Source organism: Lepisosteus platostomus, chromosome 8 (genome assembly GCF_059453375.1).
Source record: "Lepisosteus platostomus isolate fLepPlt1 chromosome 8, fLepPlt1.hap1, whole genome shotgun sequence".
Taxonomy (NCBI): domain Eukaryota; kingdom Metazoa; phylum Chordata; class Actinopteri; order Semionotiformes; family Lepisosteidae; genus Lepisosteus; species Lepisosteus platostomus.
In genome coordinates, this window is record NC_142618.1 from 12,277,005 (window position 1) to 12,289,244 (window position 12,240).

Below are 12,240 nucleotides of genomic sequence, written 5' to 3' on the forward strand. Positions count from 1 at the left end.
AATGTATTAATATTGTATATGGTTAATATACTATTTATACCATATAATTAGAACAGACATATATTTTATAGTGTGTTTATTACTTACACAGGTGAATATCAGAATATTGTGAAGCTCCTTGGCTATTTTAATTTTTAAGGATGTTTCTTTGATAAGTCCATCAAATTTCATATATAATAATAATGGTAACATGCCTTGTACTGGATTTCTTACAGTTAGTTTTTTTATTACATTAAAATAGCAACAACTGTAAATTTCATAGGAAAGCATATTTCATTAAAAATATTTTAAATATCTTTCTAAATATATGTTTTAATTTATGAAATGCCAATGTGTTAAAAGATCGCACAGTTATTTCTGTAAATTGCCCACTTGGAAAGATTTTTCAACATGGTAATGATCCTAGTAATGCTGCAAATGTAGTTAACATTGCTTTCTAACAAACTAAGACATTATATAAATATTCTACCATAAACAGTACATCCAGTTCTGTAAACTGTGTGCTAATAGCAATAATAAACACATTTTGTAAGATACTAAACTAGTGCATGTTGAAGTACAAAATAAAATGTCCCCATGAAGCTGGGAGAAATACCCACAGAAAGTAAGGATGGCATCTGAACTCTGCACACATTAGAATGGATCTTTTTGGACTGTGCTAGGAGACATGCATTTGTTCCCATTTTAATTGAGGATTATTTACATTATATAAAAACTAAATATATGGTGAATAAAAGGAAAACAAAAGAAGATATATTCATGATTGTTTGTAATTTGTGCTTATTGTTGGTTTATAATTTCCATACACTATATATATCAAAAGAATAATGTAGTAGTGCACATTTGTTCATTTTCTTATTCTTACCTGTGTGCAGTACAGCACAACTGTTATATTTTTTAAACAAATTTAATAAATGCTTTGAAGTTATGATTTTTATGTGTAAAATGTACATCACTGGTAGTCTTTATATTTTACGCATAACATCTACTTTCTGTTTAGATTGTAGTTAAAGTGCAATTTAAAATCGTTCCATTTGTAGGTGTCATGAAAATAAAACAGTGTGTTTTCTAAATATACAAGAATAGTTGTGTCCTCAAATAACAGATTTACTGCTTAATGCCACACCATTAAGAATGCTATATCATTTATAAGGTACATGTAATTGTTAAAATAGTTTACATGTTGTACTCCATGCCAGGAATCTTAGCAAATTATTTCAAAAGGGGCACAATTTAAATTACTAATCAGTGTGGAAACACAACCTATCCTCACTTATAGCAATTATCACTTTTATGTTTATTTAAAAAAACCTTTCAGCTGCAACTGTGGGCAATAAAATTTCAACAAAATAATGCTAAATGCAGTACATTGTTTATATCAGGGAAGGGACCAGGTTAAAGGGAAGCCAAGAACAAAATAAATTATAAGAACTTATTTGTGCTAAACTTAGTCCATTAGCACATATCTTAAAATTTGATTTTGCCTTATTGTGAAAGACACCAGGAGGGAATACTATGAGAACAGAGGAACATGTGATCAGCTATATATATATGTTGGCATACCATCTAACTACTGTGTTCTAAAATAATTTCTTCCAGTGAATTCTAGGTATAGGGAAAATAACTATTATTCATAATGATGTCACTGGTACCTTCCTTATAACGTAATCTCATTAAATCTTAGAGGCCAGATTAGGCAGTACTGTGATGGGAGACCTCAAAGCAAAACCAGGTTGCTGCTGTATGTGGTTCTGGTGGAACAGTGCATGGAAGTATTCCCACTGAAATTTCTAATCCAATTCCCCACTATAGTAGCTGGGGAAAATGTGCTATAGTAGGGACAATCCTTCGTGTCCTTCAGCTTAGACCTTAAATCAAAATCCTGACTATTTGGTCATTAAAGATCCTATGGTACTATTTGTATAATTAGAGTTAGGTTTGAACAATAAGGCCGATCTGAAGTTTCCCCTTAATTCAGCTGCTGAGGCAATTTATCATTTTTTCACGTGATCTGCTGTGCAGTGGGGCTGCTCCAGGTCTATGCTGCACTTCAGTGGGGAATGAAGTGGGTCTCATTCATATGTGAAGCATTTTGGGATCCTTTCAACAATTGTTAATTATATAAAAAATATACATTTCTGTCATCATGTTAATCATTCTATTAATAAACTAATGTCCAGAACAGCATTCATCAAATTTCATTTCAATATAAACCAACTTTCACATATTAAATAGACTTGTTTTGTGTTGACCACATATAGTATTTACTTCTTGTTGGACAAGTTTCACTTGGTATTGTACCTAATGCATGGTATCCATATGTCAATAATCAGGTCACATCATAATTTGTTGTGCTTTTTTAAGAATCTGTGTATGTGAATAAGTTAAGTTTACTTGGCACAATTAGATTCAAAATTACTCAAAATTGGTAATTAGATTCAAAAGGTTAAATAATTTGTTCATAAGCAAACAAGTAGGACAGGGAGTTTTGGCATCCCTGTCCTATTGTACAGTATATAATGGTAAGAAACTTTTTGGGTTTTGTGTACTGTGCAGGGTAGTAGAAAAAGAACAGTTGCCCATCATTCTGGAGAGGGTTATAATACCATTGATATATGTTTGAGACTTTATCCATCCATGTCAAATATTGAAAACCATGACGAGTCTATCCACGACAGATGGTACTACCAAGATCTCTAAGAGTAACACAGAAACTCAACCAGGAAATCACAGAAAATGTTCATGGGAGGATAGTCCGTTTCAAATTTCCCCAAGAACACTTGGATAACCCCCAAACTGACTGGAAGAATATTCTCTAGGCAGTCAAAAGCGGAATGGGAATATGGACCAAATCCTCTTGGATTCACAAACATTTCCACTTCAAAATGATAGGATCTAGCCAATTTAGTAGTTTATAGTTTATAGTTTATAATTGCCCACAGAACCTCATTCAGCTGTTTCTTCGGTCTCAGTAACATTGTTAGGTAGCTTGTTCTATATTTCCACAAGCCATTGTGTAAAGAAGTGCCTTCTGTTTTCAGTCTTAAAAACCTCCACATCCTGTAGACTCCACTTGTGTACTGGTTACTGTTTCTGAACTTATTTTGAAATACGCAGGGCTGACTTTTTCAGTGCCTTTCAGGATTTTGAATGACTCAATCAGGTTCCTTTGAAGTCTTTTCTAAGATTACTTATATTTTGTTTGCATTCTTTAGACTCTGACCTTCTTGTAGTTTCTGAAATTGGGCTTCAGACCTTGGGAAACTGCTTTCTCTTCTGTTGCGAGGCTGGTGAATGCCTTCTAGCCCACATCAGGCCGTGTTTCCAATGTGTTTGCTTTTCCTTTATTATAAGGTGCCTTTATTCTGTGTCATGAATGAAGATACTTATATATAGATTCAAATAAAAAAAAAACCCTGTGCCAAAATCATTTAGTATAAGTAAAAAGTCTCAGATATTAGGAGAGAATTTCTTCAAGCAAGTGCTACTGAAAAGAGGAAATTTTAAGGGGGGTGATGTATTACCTTGACTTTGAATCGATTAATAATTACACCTATTTTAGCTTTAGGGCTCAGATGTTGCTCGGCTTTGGAATCTACAATATGTGCAGTGTTGTGAAACTAAGGATAAACGGGAAAAGGAGAGTACTTTTCTTAAACTAGTAGATTGAATCATGTCCACATTTGTTTTGTTTTAGTATATACATTGCATAGTATGCAACATACTGTATGCAGTTCTTTTTTTTTTTTGCTTCTGCTCGCAGACAGAACTATTGATATCCTGCAAAACTGCAATCTCTGAAAGAAGGTCATTGAATAATTTATTAAGGGTAATAAATATTTGGTTCAGTGATAGTCTAGAGATAACATACTATAGATGCCTGTCAGCACTTGCTTGATCAAATCTTTTATATCTCTCATGTCTCAATTAATTGTGAAAGCTGTTTTCAGTCTTCTGATTGAGAGGCAAATTTTAACAATATGTAATAGTAGCTTTTGAATACTGAAGTAAAATGGTAGTAAATCATATATATGACTACATTTTCTTTTAAAATGACCCTTCTGCATGAGGTAGTGGTTTTGGTATAGATTTCCCTTCTCATTAGCTTTCTAAGACAATGGTGTTTTGGTTGCACTGTAATTTTGATCCCTTTACGTTTTTTATAGTACAGTTCCTTTAGAAAGTTTACCCACCCTTTACAAAGTAATACTGTACATTTTGTGGGCTGAAATCACGAATTTATTTTACCTTTATAAACACATTGTAACACACAACCTCAATGTAAAAAACAAATACTCAAACATTCTGAAAAGTAATATCAAAAGAAAATCTATAAGATAGATACAGTAGATACTTTACTGATCCCGTGAGGGAAATTGCAGTGCAACAGCAGCTTAGCACAATCAACACAGCACAGTGTAATGAAATGATACAGTAATACAACAGTACAATACATACAATACAGTCAGTACAGTCAGTGAGAAGTGCACTAAAATGAGTTGCTCACAGTACAGAATATATAAAAAAACAGAACAGTACACAAAAAGTTGTATTACACATTATAAATATAAAAACATATTGCACATGTTCCTAGCATATATTGCACAAAAAACAGTTGTAAACAGGAAAAACCAGATGTAATAGGTCACATTTCGATTATGCCGTAATTCTGTTTGGATAAATCTGTACCAACATAGCACACCTAGATTTGGCAATGGTTGCTCATCCCTCCTTCCAGAACTGTTCAAGCTCAGTCAGATTAAGACAGGTGCGTTGATGAATTGCTTTGACTGCCTTTGTCATGTTGAAAGGCAAAATTCTGTCCCATTTTCAACTTTCTTGCAGAAGGCAGGAGGTTTTCCACTGTACTTTTCCTGTACTTTGCTCCATTAATTACTCCTTCTATCCTGACCAATGCCCCCACTCCCTGCCAATGAGAAACCTCTCAGTAACATGAGGCTGCATCTTCCATTCTTCACAGTAAGGACTGTATTTTCTGGGTAATGTGCTTTGTTGGTTTTCCACTAAACATAATACTTTGCATTTAGGCCAAAAGGTCCCATTTTAGTTTTGTCAGACCATAAAACATTTTGCCACATTTTGCAGCATCACTTTAATGCTCTGTTTTTTGCTTCCTTCTTTCTCTCCTGTCATTCAGGCTAGATCTGTAAATGTAATTTATAAGCAATGGTAAAATAAATTCTGATTTAATGTGTCTTGATTTCAGGCTGTTAGGCCACAAAATACTACTTTGGAAAGTGTGTAGACTTTCTGTAGGTGCTGTTTGTAAATATCTGTATATACACCAACATGTTCAATCAACCCACATAATAAAACTCTGTTTTATTGTATACAGCACGCACAGCTCTAACTTTTTATACATAATAATATATTATAATGAATTGTTGTATCAGTAAAAAGCTAAATCTACGCAGTATGTGACATGCACAAAGAATTAAACTTTCTTATATATACTGTAACACCATTCAAACAATGTATCCATCTTGCTGCATGTTAAACCAATTCAGTTTTAAGTAAAAATATTAAGTAAATAACAGTTACAATTAAAACAATGAGCAGATGAACAAATCCAAACAAATAAGTGTATACACGCCCCAGTGGAATGAAATTTCCATACATACGTGTTACTTCTTCCGTATCTAATATATAGACTAGATATGCACATGTTACAATTAACCATTGAGAGCTGGAGCTCATTCTTTCACAGATTACTGACTGATTCACCACTATCAGCAAATATTCAGGAATTCAGACCTTCCCAGAACTGGCAATCCATGTGTGCCATCACAATGGCAAGGTCATACCATTGTCCTCTCTTGTTTGTGTGACTGTTTTTTTTACCAGCCTCCACAGTAGTTTAACATACCAGCAGAACATACCAGAGATCAGGATCTTATAGTTTATAGCACCTACTTCACCAGACCCATTTACTTCATCATCTTTATTTAGGTGCATCATTAGGGTCACCTGGTGTAACAGTGGCAGAATGCTCGTTTTTTACTTTTGGATAGCATTTCTGGTTGGATTGGGCTGATTTAAAGAATAGAAGTGGCATATGGAGGCATTAAATGGCTGTTTTATTAGTGACTGCTGCAGAGGACCCGTTTGTTGGGCACAAAATATCAAATACATTTTGTTGTCTTTGAAAACAATGGACCTGTTAGAAGAAGTCACAATGCTATAATATAATATAGCATTATATTATTGAAGTTCCAACATGCTTAGATATGAGTTGTTCTTTGTTGGATAACATTGTCTTGTATACTAGCCAGAACATAACAACAAGGATGCTCAAATTTTTCTCTCATGGCAGAAATAAACATATGGTGGATTGGTCAGTTCTCAGCTGTAGACAAAATCTTTTGCTCAAGAAATTCCCATTGCAGACACTAAGGCTGCCACACCTAGTAATGGAAATTTGCTTTTGGATTGGTAACATTAATTGACAAAACAGCCTACAGAAGTATATTTCCAAATTTACTATGTACTCAATAGCAAAACTTAGTTTTTGAAAATATATTCTTAAATCTCAATGAAAGAACTTAAAGTTCTAAAGTAGATAATTTTAGACATATTTCTCCATTGGTGTCCTTTTCAACATGGTACAAAATTATTTTTCTTCATACCTGATCTCATTTTTAAGGTCTTTTGGACTTTTCACTTTAGGAATTGCAATCGTTTTTTATAAATTCAAAATAAGCCATTGACCTTGAGTTAAGATTTAGCATTGCATGTACTTTCAATAAGTGTCATCTTTTAATTTTAAACATGCTATTAATCAAGTAGAAGACTGTTACTAACAGGTTAATCTCACAATTAATACGATGTTAACATATTCCAGGCTTCAGATAATTGAAAAATAGAAATAAAGTATCATCAAGTCTTAAAAAGTAGTCTTTTGGCATTGCAAATCAATAGTAACCAGGACAATAGCAAAGTCGCTCAAATTAAAAGCACAACATAGGCAGCAAAAAATAAAATTAAATAATAATAGAAATCAGATGTGATAAACTTCACCCTTAAAGGTTTGAGCAATATCTGTAAAAATAGCAAAATAACTAATGTCAATGTGATGCACATTCATTTTCTAAAGATTTGGGAATTTATGTGAGCATTTAAATTAAAATATAATAGAATTACAGTATATTATATGATGCACTTTGCATATCATTAATATACAGTACATTCATGTACAGTAGAGCTGCAGTTACAGTTTTGGTTCAAATCTGTCAATGTCGAAGAATCAGAAAATACAATACATTTAATATATTTTGTATTTAAGAATCTGGAAGATAAAATGCATTTTCTGTTTGAAAATAAATTGTATTGAAACATATTCATTTCCTGTTGGTCTGTGTTTTCACAGAAATGGCTGTGACCTACAGTATGTTTGTCCTAACACAACCCTTAAAAAAATCCCATATGAAAATTTGAGTATATTACTTTCAGAATATTTTTCATTTCTTAGATTTCATTACCAAGTCAAGTAATATTGTGGAACTGTTGTAGAACTAAGGTTTAATGTTATAAGCAGTGTTTATCCAGTGATAATCTGGAGATTTCATACCCTTAACAACTTGCAGACATGCAAGTAGACAGAAGTAGAAAACATGTGTTCCATTCTTGCTTTCATGTAAAAAGGATAACATAAAATAAAATTCTTGTTTGACGTGAGGTGTATTGCTCGATTTTAAAGATTTTTTTAAATATACCAAAATATAAATCTCTTCAGTGTTTTCATTTGTGCTAAAGCATTTTGAGGACATTGTAATCTTAGAATGTTTGGGAAAATACATTTTTTCTTTCTTGTTTAGACATCAGGTTAAAGTACTTTTCTAAGATTGAAACATGTTAAGCAAAGATTTAAACAGCTGTATTTACCTACACCTTTCTTATTCCAAATGGCTTTGCTTTAGTTTCCAATTCTGTTTTTTTTTATTTTATTATGATCTAAATAAATGTAACCTTCCAAAATGAACTGAAATAACTGTCAAAGCATGTCGTTAATTTGATTATATGATGTATAAAATATTCTAAATAGAAAATTGAGAAAAGTCCATAAAAATGACTTATAAATTCAGTACGGTAAGTGCTGAAAAAAGAAAAAAATGTTAAGCCAAAATACCTTTAATTTTGTACTAAAATAAACATATTTTGAAAATTTGTCTCAAAATGAAAGAAAAGGGAGTTAAAGAAATTATTTCCTTTGTGTGATTCCACTTTCATTTCCCTTTTAAAGTGATCGAAGGCTTAAATATGTAAATATCACCGCAGTAACTGTGGGTTTTCTTTGCTTTATGTTTAGGTGGGAATTTAAAGAAGACTGAAGAAAGCTCGGACACAGACAAAATACTTTGCAAGAAAAGCTTCCAAAATCATGTCACAAAAATCCAAGAATCACAGGAATTGTCTGAGGATGTCACTGCTGAAAGCTCCCTGCATGAAACTGGTACTCAGTGCACACAGCCAGACAGTGAAGGTGAAGTGCAAGACCAAGCAAAGGAGGATGAAAACAATGTCAGTGTGGGGGTTCAGAGTGTGACTTATTGCTCTTCAGGGCACGGCGAACGCAGCTGTGAGAACAGGAAGGGTGAGTGGGATGGTTTGGCCAACTTTACCAAGGTGAATGGCATAAATGGAAGTCCATCAGAGAACACAAAAGATTCACCAGGGAAGAAAGGAAATGCAAGAAAGTATGACGCAGATGAAACAGATTCAGATCCAGATGGCCAAATAAAGATACCACAGAGCCTTCAGGGAGGAGACCTGAACTGTAGGAAGGATTTAAGTGAAAGTGAAGATGAGGCAGAGGTAGTTGACACAGATGAAGTCTGGACCTCAGAAGTTTCGGAGAACGCTTTTGACTTTGACAGGGCTAAAGGGAACTTGAGCCTTCTTGAACAGGCCATCGCTCTTCAGTCTGAGCAGCGACAGGTTCTTCACAATGCTTACAAGGAGATGGACAGGTTCTTACTGGAGCAGATGAGCGGGGAAAGGAGGCACCACAGACTCATAGACATTGATGCCAGGCAAAGCTACAACGGATGTAAAGGTAGATGGCTTAAACATAAACAAGAATTTTGGACTAAGAATCAATGAGTCAGAGCTGACTAATAGAATGTTTAACAGAATGTTTAAGGATCATGCTTAGGTGTGTTATTTGTATTATTAGTGGATATGTTTAATTTGTTAATATGAAAATAAAATATATAGTGTCTATAGGTATATCAGTTCATCAGATTTAAATATTACTTAATATGTCCCTAATATATACTGGATAGATTTAAACATATACTATAACTTAGTAGGTCTAAGGACCATTTGTAATATTTAGTTCATCAGATTCATTTTTGTGAAGTAGGCAAATGTTTAGTTAGAGGAAGCTGATTTACATGGCATTACAAAATGAAGGATTTCAATTTAAGGCTTGTCTTACACATTTCATTTTTATTATTTTTGTTTTTTATTACGTTCAATTATGCAGATTAGAAAATGCAGACCGGTGAATTATTTGTCCAGCATTTCTTTGTGTTAGCTCCCAGTTGCCATATGTCTATCTAGGCTTTCTAGAAACTTACTTAACACTGACCTGGAAGTTGAAAATCCTCTTAGACATAAAAATCACACTGGTAAAAATCTGTAAACTCTTATGCTTTTCAATGTGAAGGTTAAATTATTGGATTTTGAAAGGAATCAACTATACATTTAACCATAACTGTAAGTCTTAAATCCTAAGTGCTTCTAATGTTTTATACTTATTTTTCATATGAGTGCTGCAAAATTTATAATCCCTGTTGTAATCTTTTCTATGGATAAGCATTAAGACGTGCATTCCCTGACTAAAACTGCAGCCTTAACTAAAAGAACAGATTAAAACATAAACATAAACATCCCACAGAAAAGAGTGTGTGGCTACAGTATCTTTTTTGTTTGCCTTTGATTCCATATAAATTTCTAGGAAACACATACAATATACAGTAAATCCCACACAAGATGCAATATCAAGGCAAGTTAATTAAAGCTGGGGAAGTTATATCCTATTTTAAAAGCAATTGCTTATACCTTTTGTTTGTTTTCTCTTGGGTTTGTCCTCACATGTCAGGACAGCTTTTAAAGACAATTTAATTACATTGATATACTTCAACAGATAATGTTTCTCAATGAATAATCTTAGAAAAGTTATCTCAGAAAATGTTTTTCTTTATAGATACTGTACAAGTTTAAGAAATTCTAAACACTAGCTGATACACTGTAAAATTGCAATGCCACTGTGAAACATGAACCTGCATGTAGTTTTCTTGCTGATGTAATTTAATTAATTAACTCTTCAGACTCTCCAAGATCTGATAAAAAAGAAATAAAGTGCCCTACACCAGGTTGTGACGGTACAGGCCATGTGACTGGGCTCTACCCACACCACCGAAGTCTGTCTGGATGTCCACATAAAGTCAGAGTACCACCTGAGAGTAAGTGAACAGATGAGTTTACTACATATTGAAGTAATGGTCAGAGCTTTGTTTGACAGCGTGTTCTTGCTACCACAGCTATGCACTGTGTTTGTAATTTGTGATTGGCAATAGAAGCTATATTTAAAAGTAATGTTGTATAGTATTATATACACATTCGTAATACAACAGTATAATGCAAGTCACAGGTGATGTGGATGTCACAGGTTATGCTCTGTCTAGACGTTTGCAGTATAACACACAAGCTATATTAATTACTGAGCAGTTGTCAGGTGATGTCTGTTTCTTGTTGATGCATTTCTGTGTATTTTCTTTCAGCTTCCTTTCAGCTTTTTCAAGTGGTGAAAAATGCCAAAATCATATTGCACAGAAATGACAAATACTGTTGATACCTTAGTTTTCTGTTATGAAATACTGCCTTAAGCATATGTTCAGCCAGTTGATGGCGCTACAACATGAATATATCTTATTTGTAATCTCGTTTTGTTTTAAAAGAAGTATGTTTTGGTAAAATTAAAACTATAAACCTTGAATTACTGTAGTTCAGACCTTTGCCTATAACCCCTATTTATAAAATACATTACCATGGTTGTGCTGCTTTTTTAATTTTGAAAATAGGCTTGGTTGCATAACAAAAGGAACAAAAATGTAATTAACTTTTTCAATTTGAAAGCATGTATGTTTAAAAAAAGAAGCAGTATTTGCAAATCAAAGGGATGAACAATCCCTTGTTCAAAAATAAACATGCACATCCTTAAAACTAATTGGAAATTAGGTGTTCCGCAGAAATGAAAAGTAACTAAGGATACTAAGTGGGATTTTCAATTGAAACTAGCAATGCCTGTTCCCTTTAAAGTACAGACTATAATTAGCACAGGATTTTGTTTGCTGTTCATTCTTCAATTTTTAGCTTTCCTACAATTTTGATATTCATACAAATATTCATTGAAAGGTACATGTAAGGCAGGTAAGAATTTAAGAAGAATCAATTTACCCATACCAAAAGACATTTCATGATAATGATCTTCAGTATTGTGACCTGCAGTACATTCAGTCTCATAACACTCAGATCAAAGTAAAAGGGTATACTTCCAATGAAATAGATAAAGAAGAAGGTAAGCAAGCTCCATTCGTTATTTTGTCACAAGTTGCATACAGTGCCCAAGTAGTGAGTATGAGGAATGAGGCTGCATCCCATTCATTTGTTATTACAGCTATTGCTGAGTGGAAAGGTAAAATGCATGTAAAGGCACTGACGTAGACGTTTTTGTCTTTCAATAGAGAATCAGCACTGAAGAAAGATATAAGATGTGAAAAGGGGGTTAACTGATTTCTTTCTGCACAAAGACGTCTTGTGACACAAGACATTCCATGCTTAAGCACGTTTGAATTACGTCAGGAAAGAGAGTTAACTGATAAGAGATTCCAAGGGCAAGATGAAGACTCCCTAACTAAGGAAAGATAAAACCGGCCATTCAAAGTGGTCAAGGTCTTGGGAATATCTAAACACAGGTGACCTCTCCCCATTACCATGGTAACAATTTGCATCAGAAACGGCTGAAGTTTGCTGTATAAACTGGACATTTTGTACTTAAATTCCGAATAATACTTTGATCTAATTGTTCCTTGCATGCAATAAACTCAGTTGTTTAAACTTCATTTCGGGATCCAGAACTTATTCGTCTGTTACAATAGCAGTAAGGATTTGTTTTTACCTCCAAGGTGAGTAGGGCATCCCCTAAAGGTGACCAGT

At 33.6% G+C, this 12,240-nt stretch overlaps 1 protein-coding gene across 6 annotated transcripts in view; it reads left to right on the forward strand.

Annotated features, from left to right (window-relative positions):
• The window catches only part of st18 (ST18 C2H2C-type zinc finger transcription factor), a 133,970-nt gene that overhangs the window by 92,158 nt on the left and 29,572 nt on the right, over positions 1–12,240 (forward strand). For all 6 annotated transcript variants that reach the window (XM_088642456.1, XM_088642457.1, XM_088642458.1 and 3 more), the window contains 2 exons: positions 8,327–9,073; positions 10,353–10,487. In XM_088642456.1, coding sequence (XP_088498582.1) covers positions 8,327–9,073; positions 10,353–10,487 — 882 coding nt within the window. The remainder of the gene's footprint in view (positions 1–8,326; positions 9,074–10,352; positions 10,488–12,240) is intronic.